At 40.5% G+C, this 24,805-nt stretch overlaps 1 protein-coding gene across 2 annotated transcripts; it reads right to left on the bottom strand.

Moving 5' to 3' along the window:
* Positions 1 to 1,202: 1,202 nt before the first annotated feature.
* LOC121508339 (protein NLRC3-like) lies at positions 1,203 to 23,427 on the bottom strand. Of its 2 annotated transcripts, XM_041785123.1 has the most exons (11): positions 23,316 to 23,427; positions 14,658 to 14,749; positions 9,638 to 9,751; positions 9,389 to 9,502; positions 8,457 to 8,535; positions 8,165 to 8,366; positions 6,298 to 8,083; positions 5,162 to 5,335; positions 4,432 to 4,605; positions 2,798 to 2,844; positions 1,203 to 2,700 (listed from the first exon to the last, which is right to left on the bottom strand). In XM_041785123.1, the coding sequence occupies exons 2-11, from the start codon at positions 14,732 to 14,734 to the stop codon at positions 2,165 to 2,167; spliced, it is 3,303 nt and encodes a 1,100-aa protein (XP_041641057.1). In that variant the 5' UTR covers positions 14,735 to 14,749; positions 23,316 to 23,427; the 3' UTR covers positions 1,203 to 2,164. The 2 variants fall into 2 exon arrangements, with proteins under 2 accessions (XP_041641057.1, XP_041641058.1); XM_041785124.1 differs by lacking the exon at positions 5,162 to 5,335.
* Positions 23,428 to 24,805: the final 1,378 nt, after the last annotated feature.

The following is a 24,805-nucleotide window of genomic DNA, read 5'->3' as shown; positions in this document are numbered from 1 at the left end:
TAAATAAGCATTTCATGAGTCTGAAAAGGAGCAGGAAGAAGCAGAAGCTTTGCGAGTCCTACCTGCACTTACTCTCCTATATCACCGTTTACCCCAACCCCCCCTCACCCACCCACCCCCTCATTCACTCATTCATTCACTCACCCATCCTCTTATTCTCTCTGAAGTGGTCTAACAGTTCCAAAAGAAAAAAAAAAAACTAATAATAACATTTGTCATGATCAAATCTTTGTTTCCGGCTGAATCTATCTGATTTGGAACTTTTTTATTTTGCTTTGTTTGGAGCGAATCTGCTAAAATGTGTGATGATGAATATCACTGTACCATATACTGATAGAGCTGAGGCATTTATAAATAATCATGATTGGGCGTCTCTGTCCCAAAAAGAAAAACATAAAAAAAATTCAGAAGTGTTTGTCTTGTATTATTTGGAACGACATAGAGAGTGTATTTAATCAGGAAATGTACTGAGAAATCTCACATGCCTTTCATTTTTTATCTGCTGTGCAAAAGTCTTATTTATTTTCCTCAGTTTAGGTCTTTTTTAAAGATACCTGCCTTTATATGGACTAGGCCTTAGATTGGTCAGTGAGTAAACTTTTATTTCAAACATCAGTATTAGACCTCATTCTTTATTATCAATGCATCTCTTCTGTTCTTGAGACCACAATTTCTAGTTTATTTTAGTTGCAAATGGGGATAAAGGATATTGGATTTTTGCGATATCCGATATGCCGATATTCATAAATTCATTTTAGTTGATATTGATACTGATATTTAAATATGTTTTACATGACTAAAAATTTAGTCCTTTAAATGCAATTTTAGGTTTGATGATGGAAAGAGAAACTTTTTTCTTAAAACACACTTTAAAGTTTAAAGGATGAGAATGAATAAAGAAAAAGATCTCAATGTACATACAGTACTGTGCAGAAGTTTTAGGCATGTAGAGCGCTAACGGTTCTTCACAGGTCCCGATGCTCCACAATCCTGGGCTGAAGAGAGGAGGGAGGGCGGCCAGTCAGTGTCAACACATTTGACATGTACGTATGTCGCTCAGCAGCCAAGGTCGAGCTTAACAGCATTTCTTTTGTCCAGGCTTTTGCACCCCTGGTAATACACCCAGCAACCACCAACAGTTTTCAGGTGCTGAGAACATACACACGACAACCAGGGGGTTGTGGCAACCCTCGTACCCACCCTAACAGTACCCTAGGCTATGTTTAAGCGCCACATCTACCCATAACTCCGCCCTAAAGCTGTGGTTTTGTTTTGTTTTCATCAAATTATTTTCCCATGCCCTTGGTAATTTACAAAGATATCCAGAGCATGACATGGATTGTGTCAATCCTCCTTCCCTCATGATGGGGCCCTCAGGTGGACGTACTCGCCATTACATGCCTTACTTCAGCTTCAAATTTCAGCCCAAACATGCCTAAAACTTCTGCACAGTACTGTAGGTCTGTTGATCCAGCCTAAAACTCCACTGATTTATTAGGATATATGGCCAAATTTTACAGTTTATAGCTATGTGCTGACATGAGCGTCCAAAATATCAGATGTAAATATCGGCAAAAATTTTTATATCTGCCGATACCGATATCTGGCATCCCTAGTTAGAATAATTAAAGTGTTAAGTTTAAAAACAATACTTAAAAAAGAAAACTATAAGACTTTATCATATTAAACTTGAAAATATAAAGTGAAACACTACATAAAATATGAATCAACAAGATCATGATGTAGAAAATACACTGGTTATACAGTTACTGAACACAGATGAAGCCTGAAGAAAATAACTCAGGTTGCACGTTTCACCCCTTCAGCGACCACTGACTTTTCTACAACACCAAAATTATCTAACAAGACCAAAACTTGTTAGCAGCAGAATAAACTGGCTTCAGACATGTGGCCATACAATTCATTTATACAAAAAAAACCTTTCACCTATGACTTGTTAAAGGATGTGGGTTTTTAGTGTTACAGCTTGCAAAGTAATTTCTGCTGTTTCTGCTGAGCTACAGTGGATGTTTAGTTCATTGTACAGGAAAAGAAGCCTTTAAAACGTGACTTGCATTGCAGCTCTAGGTAAAAGAAAAGATGCAAAATCAGGGGTTTAAGGTTGCACAGGAGAGGCTCATGACTTCTTGGAGAGATCAACAGTTTACAGTAAGCTCAGGGAGACTGAGGCCCCTTTCAGTAACCTGAATCCAGGATAGAGAGGTTCAGTGAATGTGGTGTTGAAGGTGTGAAGGTGGCTCAGTGTTTTGCCAGAGATGCTGTAAAATGACAGAGTGCCTGCAGGAAAGTCCACATACACTGCTACTCTTTGGGGCACGGAGGAGGTGGAGGTGGAGAGGACAACTGCTGTGTTGTCATGACAGGCAAAATACCCGAGATCATTAGAGCAGATCAGGCTCCAAGAATCTTTATTTCCTGCAAATTTGCTGTTGGATTCTTTTCCTTTCCTTTTGATTTGTCTGTAGGTCACTGAAATGTCCACATTCCCACTCCACTCAACCTCCCAGTAACAACGATCAGTCAGTGCAGCTCTACACAGCAGCTGGTACCAATGGTCAAATCTCTCTGGATGATCAGGGTACGGCTCCTCCTCTTCAACATGGGTCACCTTCCTGTCATCCTCAGTCAATTTGAGCTTCCTGTGAACTGTGTTTGTGTCCAGTGTGAGTTCGCAGGCATCTAACAGAGAGAACGAGACATGAGTCGGGATCCACATCTCATGGGGTTGTTCGGATATTGGCACAAGATTCCCAGTTTAAAAAAGTGAAACTCTTACACTTCCTGAGACCAGGTTTCAGCCACTGCTCTCCGGCATGGTCCACTCTAGAGAAAGAAAAAGAATCACTGTTAACCTCCAGAAACTTTCACGCCTCAGAGGAAGAAGTCAGAAGTGGAGCTACCACACCACAACAGCACTCTCTCTACCAGAATATAGGGCAGACATCAGCTGGATGGGTAAACGTGGGTCAAGAGGAGCTCTAGAATCATCCAGCGGACATCCATACTCACAAGGTCGAACACCTTCCTGATGTCAACATAGGCTGCAAGCAACCTTCTATTGAATTCCCAAAAGCACTTGGCAAGGACCCAGGATTTGGTCTACCGTTGACCTCTAAGGTGCAGGACTGTTCAGGTCAGTGGTGTTGGAGCTGCAGATCCTGTTCAGAATTATCAGTGCAAGGACCTTACCTGGCACTGAGAGAAGTGTGATAGCCCTGTAGTTGTGACACCCTTCCACATCATCTTTTCCCTTTGGGACAACAGTGCCCTAACCTGGAAAACCTTCAATACTAAGCATTTGGGAAAAGGCAGAGGATTTGAAGAAAACTCTGAGTGTGATTGGATGAACGTTCTGTCTGTCACATCTTTACGGGCCAATCAGAGCAACAAAACACGTGACATAGCCGCGATCGAGGTGCGCGTGCACAGCTGCCGAGGAATAACGCGAACCATGGTGACTGTAGACATGTCAGTACATGACTTTGGTGGGTTTTGAAAAGAAAACAACTCACTGCTGTTCTTTGTTCTTCTTTTAATGAAGAAATGTCAAGATCTGATAAAATTGGCGCTTTGCCATTATTGCACCAGTCTCTTAGTGCTGCTTGTTTACATCACGACTACGCTGCGCCTGAAAGTACTGCCCCTCAATGCTGATTGGTCCTGTCATTTTCTAACTGGGCCCAAACGCTTCAGACGGGAGCTTTGCAAGATCGATTCACCAATGAGAAACATGGAAACGGGCGTATCCATCTGCCTGGCAAGGTTAACATTGCCCCTCTTCCAGTTTTTGGGGATGATGCCTGTTCACCATACCAAGAAGATGAGAGCGTGCGACCAAGGAGGGAGGTTTCACCACCCGCCTTGAGCATCTCAGCCTGGATCCCATATAAACCTGGTGCTTTCCTGGCCTTCGGCTTGTTCATGCGTGTCTAGGCTCCTCGATAGTTGGTGGATCATGGCTGACAGGTGGGTCCACACTCCCTGCGTCTGCGGTATCGCTTCAGTGAGAGCAGCAAGGCCATCTCTGTAACAACTCTCCATTAGTGCATGTCCATAGGATACTGTTTGTGCATGCGTGTTTGTATGTAATTCAGCCTATGTGTGTGTAGCATATTCAACAACAGAGTGTAAACTGTGAATTTCCCTCCAGGGATTAATAAATAATGTCTTCTTCTTCTGCCTAAGAGCAGGGAGTCTCACTAGTTCTCCCAGGAGGAGCTGGAAAGTATGGCTGGGTAGAGAGATGTCTTGGTTCACTGGCTTAGCTTCCTTTCACTGCAACCCAGCCCCAGATAAGTCAAGCAGAAATGGATGGGAGGATGTATTTAAGTTTACATTCCTAGCGACAAATTATTTCTCAAGAACAAAGAAAAGATGACAAACTTTGTAGGCTTTTTTAAACGATCATACCTGAGCGTCTCCAGTTTACAACGTGGATCTTCCTGTACAGCCGACAGCAGCATCACGCCCGCATCACCAGGATGATTGTAACGGAGGTCCAGCTCTCTCAGATGGGAGGGGTTGGATCTTAGAGCTGATGCCAGAGAGGAACAGCCTTCATCTGTTATCAGGCAGCCTGACAGTCTGGACACAAGCGAACATACTCAGACATGAAGAATCACAGAGCATCATTCAGAGGAATGAAGGGTACGTCGGATTAGTCAAAGATGTTACTTGTTAGGAATGTTGATAGGTGTTAGGAATATTTCCTGCTTCTTTATTTCTTTTACCATAGCCGGGGTGCAACAGAAAGTGATTCCAGCCATTGTCATAGTAACTTAGGACATTGTCTGACTGTTTACAAAGGAAAACAATCCCCCGAAGTTGTTTATTCTGCTTGTGTTTCTGTTCTCACTGTGCAGTGTCCGGGGTCATATGACCAAAATATCAAACAAGCCAGAAATCCTTCCGACCAGGTGGGAGCAGGTTGAGGAGTCATAGTCGGGCTCTAGTCGGGCTGTGGTCGGCCATCTTACCCCCCCCCCGTACACCCCATGACAAATGACGCCTGATGCGACTGAAAGTCGGCCCGACTTCAGAGTGAGTCGTGCTACTCAAAATTCATGGCTGAATGGCAGGAAAATTGCACAGTGTACACCCGGCTTAAGGGTACTCAGCCAAACAGAATGAAAATCCTGACCTGAGAGTCTCAAGCCTACAGTGTGGCCTTTTGAGTCCGGTCGACAGCGACTTCACTCCCGAGTCTTGCAGGTCGTTGTTGCTCAGGTCCAGCTCTCTCAGTTTGGAGTGGTCTGATCTGAGAACGAAGGAAAGAGCTTCGCAGCTTTTCTCTGAGAGAGTACAGCCACCCAGCCTGGAGGGAAAGAAAGAATGATTTGTATATCTCAAAAGAAGATGTTTAGCACCATCTTCCCTATCTAGGTGTGGAGAGTGGGAAGCCTTAGCCATGGGTGAAATACCACTGCACTTATTGTACTTTCTTCTTTTTTTTTTAAGATTTATTTTTTGGGCTTTTCATGCCTTTATTTGACAGACGACAGTGGATAGTCAGAAATAGGAAGAGAGTGGGGAGAGACATGCGGCCAAGGGACACAGGCCAGATTGGAACCCGGGCTGTCTGAGTACGTGGCTCGTGCCTTAAACCGCTAGGCTATCTGCGATTTCTTTTCTTACCTGGTGAGGCAGGGAGGTGAGCTAGGGGAGGCAATTGAGGCACGTCATTTAACTTGGCGCAATGCTGCATAGCTGGTGTGTCTTGGACTCAAAGGAGGGAAGTCCAGAGCAGCTGGAGACACAAGGTCTCAAGATCATGGTGGAACTACAAGTTCACACAGGAATTGCAAGATCACAGGATAACCATGTATAGAGTGAGAACAACATGTGAACAACAGCTTACTTTGTTTCCTTTTTTGATAATATTGTGATCCCCCCCCCCCCACTTAATAGATGGATATTTTCTAGAGAGAACATATTGGTGCTATATAAAATCTTGTGGTCTTGCTCTTCGTCCATGGTGAGCCTCTGACTGGCTGATTGCTTGTGCCACCAGTCACGTAATGCTAATTGGGATATGATTTATGGTCAGGAGAGTGCGCATTAATTACAAAATTGACTGGATACGCTGCATTTTTGGGGTCCTACAGAGTGGCTGGAATACCATACAGAGGGACTATGTGGAAATTGCAGGTAAAGGCTTCAAGCAATGAAAATAAATGTTCAATCTTGCTGCTCTCCATTGAATACTGCAAACACTATAAGACGATTTAGAGAACTTTAAAAATAAAGGATAAACTTTGAACTCAAGCGTGCACCTACAGAGCTTTCTTGGAGGTTTTGACCAGCAGCAGCAGCCTCAGAAGAACGTCCTGTGAAGCAGAGTATTTCTTCAGATCGAACTCATCCAGATCCTTTTCTGATGACTGGAGTATGAAGCCCAAGGCTGACCACTGAGTAGGAGAGAATTTACCAGTGACAAGACTTCCTGGTCTTAAGTATGTTTTGATCTCTTCTACCAGTGAATGATCCTTCAGTTCATTCAGACAGTGGAACAGATTTATGATCCTCTCTGGAGCCAGATTCTGAGTGATTTTCTTCTTGATAAACTTGGCGGTTTTCTGATTGTTCTGGAACATACTTTCTGTCTGTGTCACCAGACCTCGCAGTAGAGTTTGATTTTCCTGCAGTGACAGACCCAGGAGGAATCGAAGGAACAGGTCCAGGTGTCCATTTGGACTCTGTAAGGCCTTGTTCACAGCGATCTGGTAGAAGTTCTTTTTCCCTGAAAGTGTAGTAGAGGTTGATTTTCTGTCTGACAGCAGATTGACTCCAGAGGTAATGAAGGTCTGATGGACATGAAGAGCAGCCAGAAACTCCTGAACACTCAGATGGATGAAGGAGAACATCTGGTCCTGGCACAGTCCTCTCTCCTCTCTGAAGACCTGTGTGAACACTCCTGAGTACATTGAGGCCGCTTTGATATCGATGCCACACTCTTTGAGGTCTACTTCATAGAAGATCAGGTTGCCTTTCTGCAGTTGCTCAAAAGCCAGTTTCCCCAGAGACTCGATCATCTTCCTGTTCTTTTTGTTCCACTGAAAATCTTTCCCAGCTCCTCCGTCATACTTCATGTTCTTCAGTTTGGTCTGAACTACTAGGAAGTGGATGTACATCTCAGTCAGGGTCTTGGGCAGCTCTCCTCCTTCTCTGGTCTTCAGCAGATCCTCCAGGACTGTCGCAGTGATCCAGCAGAAGACCGGGATGTGGCACATAATGTGGAGGCTTCGGGATTTTTCAATGTGGGAGATTATTTTGTCGGCTTTGACTTCATTTCCAAAACTCTTCCTGAAGTACTCTTGTTTTTTAGGGTCAGTGAATCCTCTGACCACCGTCACCATGTCCACACACTCAGGAGGGATCTGATTGGCTGCTGCAGGTCGTGTGGTTATCCAGAGACGTGCAGAGGGAAGCAGGTTCCCCCTGATGAGGTTTGTCAGCAGCACATCCAAGGAGGCAGACTTGGTAACATTGGTCAGGATCTCATTTTTGTGGAAGTCCAGAGGAAGTCGACACTCATCCAGACCATCAAAGATGAAGACCAGCTGGAACTCTTCAAACCTGCAGAGTCCTGCTTCTTTGGTTTCAGGAAAGAAGTGATGAACGAGCTCCACCAAGCTGAACTTTTTCTCTTTCAGCACATTCAGCTCTCTGAAAGTGAATGGAAATGTGAACTGGATGTCCTGGTTGGCTTTGCCTTCAGCCCAGTCCAGAGTGAACTTCTGGGTTAAGACTGTTTTCCCGATGCCGGCCACGCCCTTCGTCATCACTGTTCTGATTGGTTCATTTCTTCCAGGTGGAGCTTTAAAGATGTCTTCATGTCTGAGTGGTGTTCCTGGGCTGTCTTGTTTCTCAGATGCTTTTTCTATCTGCCTGACCTCGTGTTCCTCATTGACCTCTCCAGTCCCTCCTTCAGTGATGTAGAGCTCTGTGTAGATCTTATTCAGGGGGGTTGTTTTTCCAGCCCTGGCGATCCCCTCAAACACAGGCTGGAACTTCTTCTTTATGCTGGATTTGAACTTGCTCTGGTTCAGTGAGGCAACAGTTCCTGTTGAAACACAAGAAACAACCTCATTGGCTTCATAATTGTTTTATGTTGAGATTAATCATAAGTAGAAAAACATCTTACTGCTCTGCAAACAGTCGGCCAACTGCTCCTGCTTTATTCTTCTCAGGAAGTGCAATGAGATCTTCAGAAATGCTTCTTTGCTGCCCCTCTGCGCCTCATTGTCGCTGTGCCAATCCAAGTATTCTGGATAATCTGGACTCAGCACCCTCTTAAATTTTTTCAGCTCTTCTGACACAAAAGTGGAAATGGTCTCTTCAAGAAGCTGAAAATAAAATCATAAAAGAATGGATGTTAATGACCCCTCTAAAACATACCAACACTTGAGTAAAAAGTTGTTGATGGATATAAAGACCTCAAAAATGGAGTCCAGGTCTGTTGGATTCGACTGGGAATCCTGACCATCAAGACCCTCTGGTTTTTGATCTGGACCTCTGTGGAGAGGTCACAAAATATGGTTCACACAAATCCTTCTCAAGCACAGTTTGGTAATGATGTATCTTGACAAATTAAGAATGAAGAAATATAAATCTCGGACTATAATGACACGAACTTTTGGTTTTAGAATCTGCTTGCTTGCCCTCTTGTTTCTCACTGTATGGATGATCACAACAAAATTTTCTTTGTCAAATTCAATCAAATCTGGGTGTTCTTGGGGCATAATCTCTGTGGCATTACACCCGTTGAACCAGTCTACTTCCCTCAGATTAGGTAGGATAAACTCCTCTCCTGGGTCCAAGTCTAGATTTGCCCAACAAGTTGATGTGGCATTGTGAAGTTAGAGTCAAGGGCCAGGTGGCTTGCCAAGTAACATGCAAAGGTAGGGACCTTTTTGTGATGGATGAGAGCAGGTGAGTTTAGGACATACAGTTAAGACTGCTCTGCCTTCAAGACTGTCTAAAGGTTCATCTGTGAAGTCAAATGAATCTTTTTGGCTTGGTTGGACAGGAGGTTCAGGAGGAGGAGAGCTGAACCATTTTCAATTCTTAAACTACCTTAAATCTAACCCCACATAAGGATCAAACCATATAACCTGGATGACTGAGCACCTAGATAGACATTTGATCAAATTTTGATTCTATATCATAAGCTACACTCAGTAAACTATTTTCACACGGTTTGCCAACTCCCACTGTGACCTATCTTAAGTAAATAGCCCATATTTTTGACTTTTTTCTTGACTTCAACTTGACCATGCAAAAATTAGTTGCATTTATTTATTTTTTCTGATGTTTTTTTTTTTCTTTTTTTTTTTTTTAACTTGTGAACCTCACTGGTTTGGAGTACCTTTCCTCAGTAGAGTGGTGTCCATCTTTAAATTCAAAAGGTTCAATCATGGAGCGATCACCCCTGATGTAGTTGTAGCTGGACTCGGGAGATTCTGGTCTCTGCTGGTGAATGCTGAAAAGATTTTTGAATACCACAGAAGTCTTTCTTTTCAGAAGCACAACAAACCAGCTGTAATGTATATGATAATGAAACCAAAGCATGTGAAGAGTGGCAGTGACTTTATCACAGTGTTAGTGACTGGAGTACCTTCTTCCTGTATAGTGGCGTTCATCTTTAAATTCAAAAGGTTCAATCATGGAGCGATCACTCCTCATGAAGTTGTAGCTGGACTCAGGAGATTCTGGTCTCTGCTGGTGAATGCTGAAAAAAAAGAGAAATCAACTGTAAATACAGGACAACACACTTGCATCTAATTGCATCTAATAAAAAGAATCACCTAGAATAAGTTAATAGTGGACCAAATGAACCTAATTGGACTATTACGGTCAAGTCATGGACAACCATGTGTCAAGGAATTCCGAAATCTGGAACAACTGGAATCAAAAAGGGCACGTTTCCGCAACCACCTCAGATTCAATCCACGCTGCTGGGACGAGGGGATTACACTGCCAAGCCTGGACCTAAAGAATCCCATTCCAACCCAAAATGCAGAGACAATTGTAAAAGGAGCATGCCTCACACTACTGAAGGAAAGGATACGATGCACAACGAATAAGGTAGATGACATAAACACTCAACTTAAAACGAACATGGACAAGTTTGCTAAAAAATTCCCCTTGGACAAAGAGACGGTAATGTTAACAACAGAACAACTACTACGCACACATGAAAGGGTTTTTGAAGCAACAAAAGCCAGACACGTCAGAAAGTTAAACACACTAACTGTGCGGAAGAACACAAAGAATGTGGCAATAGAGAAGCAAACAACGAACCGTTGGTTGAAAACTTATCAAAACGAACCCTATCACAGACAGAACTTAATGTATTGTCCCGTGGATTAAATTATGCTGTAACACCCGATAAAATCCTGTATGAGGAGTACGTTTTAGCTACCGAACTAGCGTGCCAATCAATTAAAGACCAGGGACAGAAAGCAGAACTTAGAAACGAAGTTGCTGGGATACTCAAAACAGCCAAACTGCCAACAGGAAATGTAAACAAGGATGAAAGGAAAGCCATACGCAGGCTAGCAAAGGACAAAACGATCACAATTATACCAGCAGATAAAGGAAAAGCAACAGTAATAATGGACACAGAGAAATATGAACAACAAATGGAAAACATGCTAAAGGACACCAGTACATATGAGTTGATGAAGAATGACCCAACTGAAGAGAAGAAAAAGATGCTTAAAACGCTACTAAATCCCCTACTAAACGAAGGAAAAACAAGACCCATAGTAGACAGCATCAGCTCAGTAACATACAACTTATCAAAAGCATTAGTAGACCTCATAAAACCACTGCTAGGTCACACCCAACAACACTGCAAGAACTCCAAACAACTGGCCCAGGAACTAAGATCCATAAAAGTAAAAACAGATGAAATATTCATATCACACGATGTGGTATCCCTGTTCACAAAAACTCCCATAAATGTCACTTTGCACATAGTTGAAAAAAATGGATGAAAAGAGGCAAAAAAGGGAAAAACGTGGCAAAAAGAAGAATAAAAAATTTTGGGAAAAAATTAATCAAGTGGTATGTAATACCACTCGCACGTCAAACCGTGTGTATGCAAGTGCCTAAAAGTCATGAAAGGGTAGGGCTTCCTTCAAACACATCCAACATTTCAGTCAATTGTCAACAAACCTGAAATTTCCACATAGGACAACTGTGTGCGAACTGAAGCGCTGCGGGTTTGCTCCAACCAAAGGATAGTGACCTCGCCCACTAAAAGGGAGTCTACAGCGCTGCGCCATGCAAGCCCTGATCAGCAGGAAGAGATCATGGGAGAACTGCGAGTTCACGCAGGAATAGTATGTCAACAGCGGACTATTTTACCTTTTGGGGTTAATTTATCATCCTTTCCAGTATAAGTCCATAATATTATTGCTTCCTCTATTGGGTGAGTACATTAGGAAGTTAAAAGGTTGATGTTTACTGAAAGGATTTGTGGTTTTACGTAAAATTCTTTGGCTAAATATCCCCAAAAGTGAACTTTTCCTCATCAATGACGTTGTTGTATCTCTGTGACCCACTGACCTCTTGATGACCTTTGCTCTCACTGCAGGATGAGACTGTCACAATGGAGGAAAAACTCAAAACGGAGGACCCAAAATGGAGATAAACTCAAAAGACTGATTTAATTAACAAACTAAAGTCCAGCACGATGAAAAAACAACTGAGGATCCACGAGGGGAAGAAAGCCGTTAAACAAAACTTACTTAAAACAAAGTCCATCAATGGGTAGAATACACAGGAGGCACAAGGAGCAAACTGGAGGAGTAACACAGGTGATGACATTCGATGAACTGACAGGCTGTTTTCGAATTGGCCAACTACATACTCCTGCCAAACGCAGTATGCAGTATGTACTGGGCACTGTGTACTGTATTTGACAGTAGTATGCAGTATGACTGCCAGTCAGACGTCATTGTGTAGTATGCTTGGTCAGGTTTAGCTGGTTTCCGGTATACAGAAGTACATACCCTGGTCAATATTAAACGATGCTACAGTGTTTTCCATCCATTTACATACAGAAAAAATCTGGGAGGTGTTTTTATTCGATTTTTCGGGATTACTGTAGCCATTGTTTTTAGCTTAGCATGTATAGTGCAGTGAAAGGAAACACATGACAACACCTTTCCGGCTGTTACGAGCGTAACGGCTAAACAAAAACAAGTGACCCTATTACAACTTATTTCACTATAGTATATGTTAAGAAGGTAAATATAAAAGGTAATGGCACTTTGTGTAACGTCAGCCGCTCCGGTGAAAGTTCCGCCGCTCTCCGCTATTACGAAGTCTGACCCGACGCTTTGCATTGTGGGTAACAGTAGGCGAAGCAGACTGGTCCGATGCATACTGTGAAATTTTTCCGAATCAGTACGTCATCCGGGTATTTTTGACATACTGCAACGTTTGCATTTGTTCACGTACTGCATACTGCATACTACATTTTGGGCAAATCAGTAGGCACTGTTAGTATAGTAGGCGAATTCGAAAACAGCCATAGACACAAAGAGACACAGAGACTAAATACACAGGGAGTGACTGCACAAGGAGAAACAGGTGTGGGTAACGAGACACAGGTGAAACTAGTGAGGGTAATTACAGAGGAGGGAAACTGAATCAGGAAGAAAAACTAGAATCACACACAAGGGAAGGCAACTACAAAATAAACCAGGAAACAGAACACTACACGAGAAGCACACAAAGACTCAAAGATAACAACTGTACACTAGAAACACTGAAAACACAGGAGGATACAAAGAACCAAACACAAGGAGGGAAACTCGAACACAAGGAGGAAAACTGAACATGAAACTAACAAAAAACAAACTATTCAATATACTAGAAACTACAGCTAAGGAAGCTTAAAAACACAGGGAATTAACTAAACATAAAACAGGGATTAACCAAACATGAAACAGGGAATAAACTTAACATGAACACTAATAAATACTAAAAGAACAAACTAGGAAAAGTCTAAAGAAACCTAAACAAAATAACTCGAGAAACATGGAAATAACAAAAAGCACAAAATACACAGAAACACAAGGACTATATAAAACACCTGATAACCTGAACTAAGCACTTGAAACATGAAATACACAGAATGAACATAGGAAAAAAACAAGAATCAGAATATAGAACATGACAGAGACGTAATGTTGGTATAGTGATGATTTACAATCCGTGCATAGTGTTGTATTTTGAAAGAACCGGATATTCTACTCTTGTGACTTCCTTTTGGTGCTTCCTGATCGACGGGTATCGACATGGTTTGGCAGTAGCCGGTGCTGAAAATAGACCTGCAGCACATCTCGAACGAAGCGGAGCAAAGTGGTGCTCCAGGCACATGCCGCTGCCGGTCTGGAGCGCGACATGTGGAAATGCTGTGATAGACCAGAGAGGGAGCGATTTGCCCCACAGTTCGATTCGCTGGCAGATGAGGAGGTATTATATTTTCTATATAAGTATATTGTGTTTTGCACCTAAACATATTACACTGGCTATCCCCAGACTTAGGCCCAGCTTTGGCTCAGCCCTGGAAAGTTCCTAAGGAGGAAATGATTACTGGACTATTGTTCAGTTCCAGTAATTGTTTTATAGTTATCAGGAAATATGTGTGTGTGTGGGTGTGTGTGTATGTGTGCATTTAGGAGTGTGTAGCTACACTTAGACTGGAGATATAAAAAGCCTTTGTTGAGACAGGTTCGGGGTCCCACTCTTGTACCACTGTCCTGTAATAAACATGGCATCAAGGCTGCATTCAACTCATTCTGACTCCTGACTCCTCTTTTAATGTAGTTTTTCTTGCTGAAACACAGATCGCGGCGCAGTTGCTGTTTGTGGAAATTGGAGGTAACATGGCTGAGCTTCAGAGGACTGTTGCTGTGTATTTGCTGTGGAAAGTCCAAAACCAAAAGGGTCCATCATCTCTGGGTCCATAAGATGCTTTAGAGGCACACAGCTCTGAGAATTCTTCCCTGGGGTTATGTTAACTCAGGCACTGCTAACCATGGTGCTAACCTGTAAGTAGATGGCTGAAATCAGGGGACGGACAAATGATTTAACAACTAACCAGGCAAACTGACATCCTCACTCCCTTTCCTCCGAATGAGCTCCTTTTTACTGTGCGGGCTGAAGTGGCACATTGTTACATGTAGCTCAGGGTAGCTACAGACAGACTCCACAAGTTTCTCCTCCATTTTCTGTTTGAATTCCTCCAGTGACTTGTGTGAAATGCATCACCCGAAGATCTCCATGCTGATTGGCCATCACAGTGATTTGCTTGAGTTCAGATTTTTCAACTCTTGTGAATAAGTGAATGAAGAGAACGTTTGTTGAACGCACCTACACAGATAAATTGCTCCATTTCTGCGATTCACACCACACATTCACAGCGTCCATGCTTCCTGAGGTGAACTCACGTCTACTCATGGCTTAGCATTAACTTTACCTGCATGAATGATTTTTGTGACGTCTTGTATGAACACATCTACAATCTAAAATAAATACCTGCAGGAATGTACACTCTGCTGTCAGATTGCTGCTGTTTATAAAGAAGACTGTTGGACAGTCAGAGGTCTTCGTCTCACCTGTGAGCCTCATGTTCCTCAGTCAGAGCGGTTTTAGAGAGAGGGATTCCCTCGTCTGTCTCCTCACACTGATCCATAGCAGAGCCAGAAACCTTCAAACACAAGAACAAGGGGTCAGAAACAGGACTGGGCAGTTTTTAATTCTGTTAAAGCTTCCTAAAACATTACCAGTTATACAGTACTACTGTCACATGACTAAAACTCACATTAGTCTAGAAGAAGCTTCCTGGGTTAGCCAATCAGCTTTGACTTTACATGAAGTACAGAGCAAACACTCCACACAGAGACATTTATGACAGAACAGGTTAAATACAGAGACTTTTAGTTTGGTGGAGATCCACTCATTAGCAGTGTAAACGTAAACATGAGGGAGCAACAAAGCCAAGAAAGGAGGAGGCTGGGGTGGCGGTGGCGGAGGCAGAGGCGGAGCTTAACCAGCAGCAGCTGGGTGTGGTCAGAGTTGAGGAGTATGGGTGAGTTTTATCGATTAAACTCATAACTGAAGACGGATACAGACGTACATGACTGTGATACAGCAACAGAGCGGCGGCTTCCCTCAGCAGTTCATTAATTCATAACAGTCTTTATGTAACATCCAGTGTTTCCATGGCAACAGTAAACAAATCATCTGTCACCATGAGCTGAAAGATAAAGAATCTCTTTTCTGTTAGAGGCTTTTCATAGAGACAGCTGAGATCTGTTTGGTTTTAGTCTAAGTTTGAATTTATTCCCAAAATTTAGACTCTTTTCTACAATCGTATTTCAACATTTTTCTTGTAATTTTGACTTTATTCTCGAAATGCACAGCTTTATTTTTTCTTTCACCCCTGGCCCTAAACTACGGTGGCCTGGAAGTTAAATACAAAAACACTAAGTCACTTTTATAAAGCTTGAAACTTATGATAATTAACCAAAACATTTTGAAATTTCAAAAAACTAATTTACATTTTACAAAACAGATTTTGAAAACAATACAATACACCACTGATCGTCCACTGGGGGCCATATCAGGCCAGACCAGTTGAGGCCCGGCCCCCGAAAGATCATTAAATTTAGAAAAGGAGGAAAAAAAGATGTTGTGGTTTTAAGAGCATCCTTTGGCTTTAAATGTCTGCAGATGTTTAATCCATCCCACAAAAATTTAACATTGAAATACTGTTAGAATGGCTTACTGAAATTTACCAGATAAAAGTGGTGAAAAGGATTTTGAGAGTTGCAAAAATAGGTGATGCATGGCAAAATGGGTTGTGGAGTGACACAAAGGGACAAAAACTGGCAGAATAAATTGTGAAAAGAGGTTAAAATGTGATGAGAATTGGTAAAAGAGGAAAAAATGGCCAATAAGTATCAAAAATGTGTTACAAATGACAAAAAATAGTGTAAAAGAAGTAATAAAAAGGGGTTAAGAGTGGCAAAAATGGATAAGAGTAACGCAAAAGGGATCAAACATCCAGGAAAAGTGGTTGAAAAGTGGTTAAAATCTTTCAAAAATTAGGTCAAAGAGGCTAAAAGGGGGTAAAAGTGTAAAAAATGAGTGAATACTAGTACTAAATGACAACTGTGGAGGGCCCATTCTCTGGGATTTTTTAGGGGTCCAGTTCTGTTGTCAGGCCTGCTGCGTTCTAGATAATAGGGAGAGATCTCACTGGTAATGACTGAAAATGTTTTGAAAGAAAATACAAATACTACTACAATAAAATTTCAATTAGTCCAAAATATTTCTTTAATTTTTGTGTATTTGAAAGTCTGGCCCCCAGAGTTTCTGTTGAGACTAAATCTGGCCCTTGTGCAGATGTACCTGATGACCCCTGCAGTACACAAATATAAAATCTGAAACACTTTCACAAAACATGAAACAAATTTACAGTCTGACACACTTTCAACATTTTCACATTTCATGCAACATTGAAGATTTTAAAACTTCATTTATACATTTTAAATTTACATAATGGACTTTCTGCATTTTTACAAGCTTTGAATGGGACTGGCAAACATTTTTCAAGTCTTTTTGCTGATTGATTTTGTAAAAATATATATTTTTGATTATATTTAGTCATTTCTAAAAGTGTTTTGCTAATATAAATTTTTTGAAGTGTTAAAATGTTTTGTTGAATGCTGATATGTGTCAAGCTTCGTAAAAGTGTTTCAGAGTTTGTAAATTTGTATTGTCCTTCCAGGCCAGTAATCCTTTTCTTTAGAGTTGTTAATCTAAATAATGAATCTAGTGATACGTGAGGGTTGTGTGATCTCGGTCCTTTTGTTTTTCTGATCCCTGTGTTTTTATGACTTTTACTTGTTTTATGTTTTTATGTGTTTATTTCATTTTAAAGGTTTTTATGGTGTTCTTGCCTGCTTTTATTTCTTTCCTCCTAATGTTTTTTACTTCTGCGGTGTTTGTGCTCTATTCCTGTGATTGTACTGTGCAGCACTTTGGTAAACTTGAATGTTTTTAAAATGTGCAGTATAATAAAGTGGATTGGATGCCCCAGTGCATTGTTGGACGTTAGCATTGGCCGATATCAGCCCAGGTGACAAACAGAAACCATCAGTAAATAAGTGCTGAGTCAGGGCTGCCCTCTGGTGACCTACTGCCGAGGTTACTGGGCAGAAGAAGTCAGCTGTTTGATCATTTCTTGGAGAATTGTACCAAAAGAAGCGATAGAAAAAAATCAGCTTAAAGTCTCATTTTAAAAAACTTAATTTTCACAATCAGTGCATTTCATGTAAATTATTCAGATGGTGTCAGCATAGCCCTTTAAAGGTCTTCCTCTTGTTTGGGCTCATGATTTTACAGCCGCCACAACTTCTGATTCTAACAGAGTCATGGTGGAATAGACTTTCATAAACCATTAACATTAATGTTTTTATTGAAGATGGCAGCTGGAGGAATGGCTCAGAATGAGTTTGACCCAACAAACACCAGCCGTCTTCACGGTGCAGCAATAAACATTTTAGAGTTTTAGAGATGCTCCAGGTCAGCGACCTGATTTGACCTGATTCTAAAATGAACCAAACAGCATCAGGACCAACAGCATTCAGAGCTTTTCTCTGGATAAAAACATCTATTTTCCTTTCAGCAGGGTATCTGCGGGGTCTTGAAAAGTATTAAAAGGTGATAAATCAATTTTGGGAAAATTAAGACTTTAAAAAGTATTAAAAAGTTTTATCAAGACTTTTTAAAGTCTTAAATTTTGAAAGTATTTTTTCTGAATTAGCTGTCCAAGAGTTTGAGTCCCAAAAACATCGTAAAAGTTTGTGAATTGATTCATTTTTATTAAAAAAAAAAAAAGATGAACAGGTACATAAAAACTAGGCTATTGTGGGTGCGTTTGTAAATTGTCTCTGAGAGCGCCAGAGCGAGCGGGCGGGCGGGTGGAAAATCAGAAGCACAAAGATTTACTATCCCAGCCTATTTGAATTTTGTTGTATCATAGTGGTCTATAGTCTTTATCACAAACTAACCTGTGGACACAGAGCGCATGCGCGGGGTGTGAGCACAAGGGACGCCAAGCTCCTGGCAAGAGTATTTGAAATGTGGGTAAAAAGATAAAAAGCGGACATTATAAGTTATCAAAAGTGAAGATGTGCTGAAACTTAAGGTAAGGTGTTATGGAGGAGGAAAGACAAAGAGGGAAAAACAAGGTCAGAAACTATGAGTGAAATAGTGGAGGAGGAAACGGGAGCGGCTGCAGTCATGACTGGTGCTGCAAATCAACAACTATCTGAGTTGATTCGCACGATAATGAGAGAAGAAATTGGCGTGGTGTTAAACAAACTGCAACCACAGCTAGACTCAAAAAGGATATCTCTGAGTGCAGTCGCAAAGTCAGAAATATAGAAGAAGTAGTGACTGACCTGAACGGCCGTGTGACTGCGCTGGAGGCAGCTAATGAGCTGCTTCACAACGAGAACAGCAAATTGAGAGAGAAGGCAGAGCGCCTGGAAAGCCACAGTAGGAAATATAACCTGCGTGTGTTTGGCCTGTCAAAGGATGCAGAGAAAAGTAATCCTAAAAACTACATGAACTCTCTCTTTAAAGAGCTGTTTAAAGGCAAACTCCAGACGGAGCCTGCTGTAGAAGTGGTGCACTGAGTTGGCCCCCAGGTGAAGAATGGAAACAGGGCAATGATCGCGAGGATGCAGCACTGCATGGTGAGAGAGGAGATCCTGGAAGTAGCGAAAAAGGAGCTCACGCTGAAGCATGGAGAGATGAAACTTCAGGTCTTCCCTGACCTGACCTCGGACATGGCTAAGCAGAGAGCAACGTTTCGGGGGGTAAGGGAAAACCTGAGGAGAGCGGGTGTGAGGCATGGAATTATTCACCCGGCTACATTAATCATAACTGTGGAGGCTGGACAATCAAAGAAGTTCACGGATCACCGGGAAGCAGAGGAATATTGGGAGTCGGTGATCAAACCAGGACTGCGGCCCCCAAAACCTGACTGAACATTGATAAAAAACACAGCCAGCAGGTATGAAGTAAAGGCAAAGGATGACAGAACTAAGACTATAGGCCTGCAGTATGACTGTGATAATGACTATCAGGGGAAAAGTTATGAATTAATGATGATGATGATGATAGCCACTGTGGAAATTATGCTACCAGAACCACATGATAAATAGTAAATATAACAGGAGATGGTGTTAGTACCAAGTCTGAGTGCAATATTGAACTGTGTGTGTGAGTGTGAGGGTGAGTGTGTGAGTGTGTGTGTGTTGTAGCTCAGAATACAGATCAGATGTTGATTAATGAAAGAATTAAATAAAAGTGATGGCAAATAAAGTTATACTACCAAAGAAGGGATTAAGGATAGGTCATTTAAACATCTGTAGTTTGAGGAATAAGATACATGAAATTTCAGATATTCTTATAGAGCACAGATTACATATATTAGCTATCTTTGAAACACATTTGGATCCAGTAATAGAAAGCACCACGTTGAGCATTGAGGGGTACAGCATCTACAGGAAAGATAGGAATGCTTGGGGTGGTGGAGTAGCATTTTTTATACAGTCATATACCAGTGAAAGTGAGGGAGGACCTAGGAAGCCAAGAAATAGAGGTGATCTGGCTACAAGTTCAACTCCCCTATCTCAAGCCAGTACTTATGGGTTGCTGATATAGACCACCAAATGCTACATTAATGTATTTAGATAAAGTATGTGAAATGTTAGACAAGGTATGTGATTCTTATAATGAAATATACTTTCTTGGTGATCTAAATATTGACTGGAACTCAAAAGAACGTGCTCTCAGACGTAAGCTGCTCTCTTTTGCAGATACATGTGATCTAAAACAAGTCATTACGAAGCCAACTAGGATATGTTGCAGAGTGGATGGTTGAGAATCATCTACTTGCATAGATTTGATTTTTACAAATGCTGCTGAGCTGTGCTCAAAAACGATATCAGTTCCAGTGGGCTGCAGCGACCATAACCTAGTTGCAAATGGGAGGAAAACCAAAGTTCTTAAAACTGGTCAGAAAATAGTACTGAAAAGAATGTTTAGACATTTTAATGAAACTATTATGAGGATGTAAGAAATATTAACTGGTCAACAGTTCTAAGCAAGGAAGAGCCAGATTTGGCATTGCATGCTTTTAATGACTTGTTAGGATCAATTATAGACAAACATGCACCTGTAAAAAAACAAACAGTGAGAAACGTAAAGGCTCCATGGTTAGACCAAGAACTTAAAGAGCTTATGGAGCAAAGGAATAAAGCAAAGGCAGAAGCAATCAAATCAGCTGATGTGCTACAATGGAATGTTTATAGGAAATTAAGGAACAATGTAACAAAATTGAATAAAATTTAAAAAAAGATGTACTATCAAAATAGAATAATGGATGCGAGAATTGACAGTAAGAAAATATGGAATATATTAAATGGATTAATGGGAAAAAGAAATAAACCAACTCCATCTTTTTTGGAAGCTGATGGAAGTATTCTCACTAAATTGTTTTAATGACAAAATTCAGAAAATACTGAACGGTATGGATAACAGGAAAGGGAAAGATTACATCGCAAGTAAATTAATAAAAGACAAGATAATGAATGATAAAATGTGTAACTTTCAATTAGAGAACATTACGGCAGATACAGTGGAGAAACTCCTGCGAGCAGCCAGAGAAACACCCTCAGGTACTGAAAACCTGGATGTAAAGTTACTTAAACCTGTAGCAGATCTGATTGCTTTGCCTATTGCTTTTATTATTAATATAAGTTTTAAAAAATGTATTTGTCCTTTAGAGTGGAAAATTGCCAAGGTCATTCCATTACCCAAAGACAGTAAAGAAATATTCTCTGGAAAAAACAGTAGGCCAATAAGCTTTGCCTTTGGTGTTGATGGTTATGTACGCTGACGACTCCACAGTATATGCTTCAGCAAACACAGTAGAAGAGCTGGATGAGCTGTTAAATAAAGAACTAAAGCTAATTAAGGAGTGGGTTACAGCAAATAGAGTAGCTCTTAATATTGGAAAAACGAAATCCATGATTTTAGGCTCAAAATACAGGCTGAAATCTGCACCAAACTTGAACCTAAGTATAGGAGATAAACATAAAGAACAAAAGACAGAGGTAGAGTTATTAGGATTAACTACTGATGACAGAATGTCGTGGAATAGTTACATTAACCAGAAGGTGATAAAGATGGGCAGAGGCATGGCAGTAGTAAGACACTGTAAGAAATTTATACCAAGCTACCTGATCAAACAACTAGTTCAGGCACTAGTTCTGTCACATTTAGATTACGGTGCAGTCATCTGGTCAAACACAACACAAAGTAATTTGCACAAGCTACAAGTAGCCCAAAATAAAGCAGCTCCTATAGCTCTGAATCACCCATATGGAACGAGTGGCACATCAATGCATAATCAACTAATCTGGTTAAATGTTAAAAGTAAATTACATTACTCACTTGTATCTTTCATAAAGAATATTATTATAAATAAAATCCCAGAAGTACTCTATAATAAATGAACATTCTTTTCTGATGAACATCAGTACGGTACTCGGCAGGCATCAGAGGGGAGATTTCGGCTACCTTCGTGCAGAACAAATGTGATAAAAGGAACGGTTTATTACAGAGCAATGGTGGCATGGAATTTATTACCAAGCTTTTTAATCTCAAATAGTAACAGAAGTTGCTTTAGTAAAAAATTAAAAATGTATTTGTTTACATATGGGATACCTTGAAAATAATTATGTTAAGTGCTTCTCACTGGTGAGTTGAGTTACCTTGTGATCCCAAAAAAGGAGAGTTTTGTTCTTTTGTCTCTTCACTTTTCTTTCTCTATTTTTTTATTTATGTATTGGTTTATTTTTCTGCAATCAAGAAGAAAATAATAGAGTTACTGTATGGAAGGATTGTTAGTATGAATGTTATGGAAGTGTATTGTCTGTCTGTAAGGATATGTTTAAGATGAAAATATTGTTTAAAATTGTAATAGGAAGAATAGCTACTGTATATTTGTTGTATCTAATGGTGGATCCAAATAAACAAACAAACAAACTAAAACTGTTAAGTTAAAAATATCACTGATGTAAATGGTTACAGCTTGAAGTGGTGGTGTGGTATTAAAAAATATTGAGAAGGTCTTGAAAAAGTCTTAAAAAGGTATTAAAATTAACTTCAAGATTCCTGCATATACCCTGTTCAGACAACACAAAAGCAGCATAATTTTACTGAAATGTACCCAAACAAACGTCTGCCAATCATAGATGGTCACATGTCAGAGTTCTGATCTTATAAAACCACCATAAACTATAAATGTTCAACCACTGCTTTATATTTCACATGATTTTTATGACGAAAGCCCAGTCCAGACCAAAGATTAACAACAAAACTGTTTCAGAGTATTGTAGGGGAAAATTTAGCCACCTGATGGTATTTCCAGCAACTCAGTTTGTAAAGACGCCACCAGCAGATTTTAAAACCTGAGCTATGTCATGAGTTTCAACAGCCAACCAAAGCTTCAGAGCCAAGAGAAGAATTCAGCTGGTCAACAAAGCTCCAAACTATCAGCCTATCTGTGAACTCTGCAGGGGATTACACACCTGGACTGTTTGGAGAAGTTGGTCTGAAACAAAGTTCCCTCTTTGGCCTGGCTAGTCTGGACAGATGTAAACACAACAACCAGATTAAACCGGTCGAACCACCTGCTGAGTTTACCGTACGCTACAGAAGTTCTCCTTCATACTGTGAATACGATACTTGAGACTGAAAGAGTTGTCAAAATAAAGACTAAAATATAAACAAAGTAGTAAAAATGTTGATCCCAGTCCTTGAACATGATACTGACTAACTCTGTGGGCAGACTCCTTCAGGTCAAACTCCTCCAGTGGAACAGCGTTCACTTTAAAATCTTACCTGCTCTCATGAGATTACAGAGACACGTATAAACTCAGCCTGTTCTACATTTATTAGACTAGAAACCACCAGGAAGCCAACACAAGAAGTCTCAAGGCTTATTTTTCTGGTTCCAGTTATGAATTCTTACTCTGAATCACCTCAGAAACTTAAAAAATAAAGACTCTGAGATAGAACAAGGGTTGAGAAATAACTTAACATAGATGAAACAAAACATGGCAGGAATATGTTAAAAACAGAAAGTTCTCATGCTGAAGAGAATAAATATATAGGATTATTTTACTCACTCAGGTGTTTTCCATGACAGTCTGCTGCCCGGTCCCAGATAAGCAGATTAAACCAACAGATAGATGGAATCTCGTCAGTCCAGCAGCTTGGCTGATCAGGTTTCAATACAAAACCAGGATATAAAGACTGTTTCAGTAAAAACTCCACCCATCTGCATGAAACGTAAAAAACCAGTCCCAACAAGCAGACCAGGCCAAAGGTCAGTGTTCCTGCTTTATTTGAGTCTGTTAAATGACACTGGATATATGAGACAGAAACTTCAGAGTGAATTTCTGCTGCCAGGTTACTCAAACATTACAGAACAACTAAAACAACACAATCGATCTTAAAATATAAGAGAAATACAAAAAACAGTACAGTAATGAATAAGGGTTAGATTCAAAGAAACGCCCCCTAAAAGCTTAAAATAACCACCAAAAACAGGCTCAGAACAGTGGCCTTAATGTATTGGTTGTGAAAGTGCTGCACAGTGACTAAAGCTTTAATGTCAGTTTGTTGTAAATGTTTTTAAGTGGGTTTAATTGCTTAAATGAACCACTTTCACAGATACATTTTTGCCTTTGTGTGCTAAAGTAGACAGAGTATTCTCACACTGATCATCAACTGGTGGCCCAGGGGCCATATCAGGCCCCCCAAAGCTTCCTGTCCGGCCCCTGAAAGATCATTAAATTTAGAAAAAGAGGAAAAGAAGATGTTGTGATTTTAAGAGCATCCTTTGGCTTTAAATGTCTGCAGATGTTTAATCCACCCCACAAACGATTGACATTGAAATAGTGTTTGTTGTGAATTATTTCCTGTTTAAGGTTACAAGATACATTTTCACTTCGTAAAAAAAGGCATTACAGGTGTTAAAAGTAACTATTTTATTGTTTACACTGATAAGTAAAGAGCTTACTTAGTTCTGTGGTTAGAATCATACATTTAACACTAAAACGGAAGTGCTTTTATTTTGAAGTCACAGAAGGAAACACGTCATGTGTTGATGTTAGCTTGACAATGTTATGAAGCAGCGGAGCAGAAGCCCGCGAGTGTAACCCTTTTCCTTTGTTCTAAGTGCCACCTTCGAAGCAGTAAATGTTGCAGCATGAAAGATACCCGTTTTTGTCATCATTGAAGCTTCCACTACACGACAGAGTTAGAATGGCTGACTTAAATTTACTTTCATAATTAGTAGTGCGGCAAAAATGACCAGATAAAGTGGTTAAAAGGGGTTTGAGAGTTGCAAAAATAGGTGATATGTGACAAAATGGGTTGTGGAGTGACACAAAGGGACAAAAATTGGCGGAATAAATTGTGAAAAGAGGTTAAAATGTGACAAGAATTGGTAAAAGAGGAAAAAATGGGCAATAAGTATCAAAAATGTGTTACAAATGACAAAAAATAGTGTAAAAGGAGTAATGAAAAGGGGTTAGAAAGTGGCAGAGATGGATAAGAGTAACACAAAAGGGATAAAACATCCAGGAAAAGTGGTTTAAATGGGTTAAAAAAT

This window comes from Cheilinus undulatus, linkage group 4 (assembly GCF_018320785.1).
Source record: "Cheilinus undulatus linkage group 4, ASM1832078v1, whole genome shotgun sequence".
NCBI lineage: Eukaryota > Metazoa > Chordata > Actinopteri > Labriformes > Labridae > Cheilinus > Cheilinus undulatus.
Note: the sequence above shows the minus strand (reverse complement) of the source record. Positions and strands in the feature narration are given on the sequence as shown.

Excerpts from the sequence above, each read along its gene's own strand:
- LOC121508339 (XM_041785123.1), bottom strand. The coding sequence starts at position 14,734 with ATGGATCAGTGTGAGGAGACAGACGAGGGAATCCCTCTCTCTAAAACC. Across the intron at positions 5,336-6,297 it reads AAAACCTCCAAGAAAGCTCT|GCTGGGTGGCTGTACTCTCT; the intron begins GTAGGTGCACGC and ends CTTTCCCTCCAG. Across the intron at positions 4,606-5,161 it reads TGTAGGCTTGAGACTCTCAG|ACTGTCAGGCTGCCTGATAA; the intron begins GTCAGGATTTTC and ends GCTTGTGTCCAG.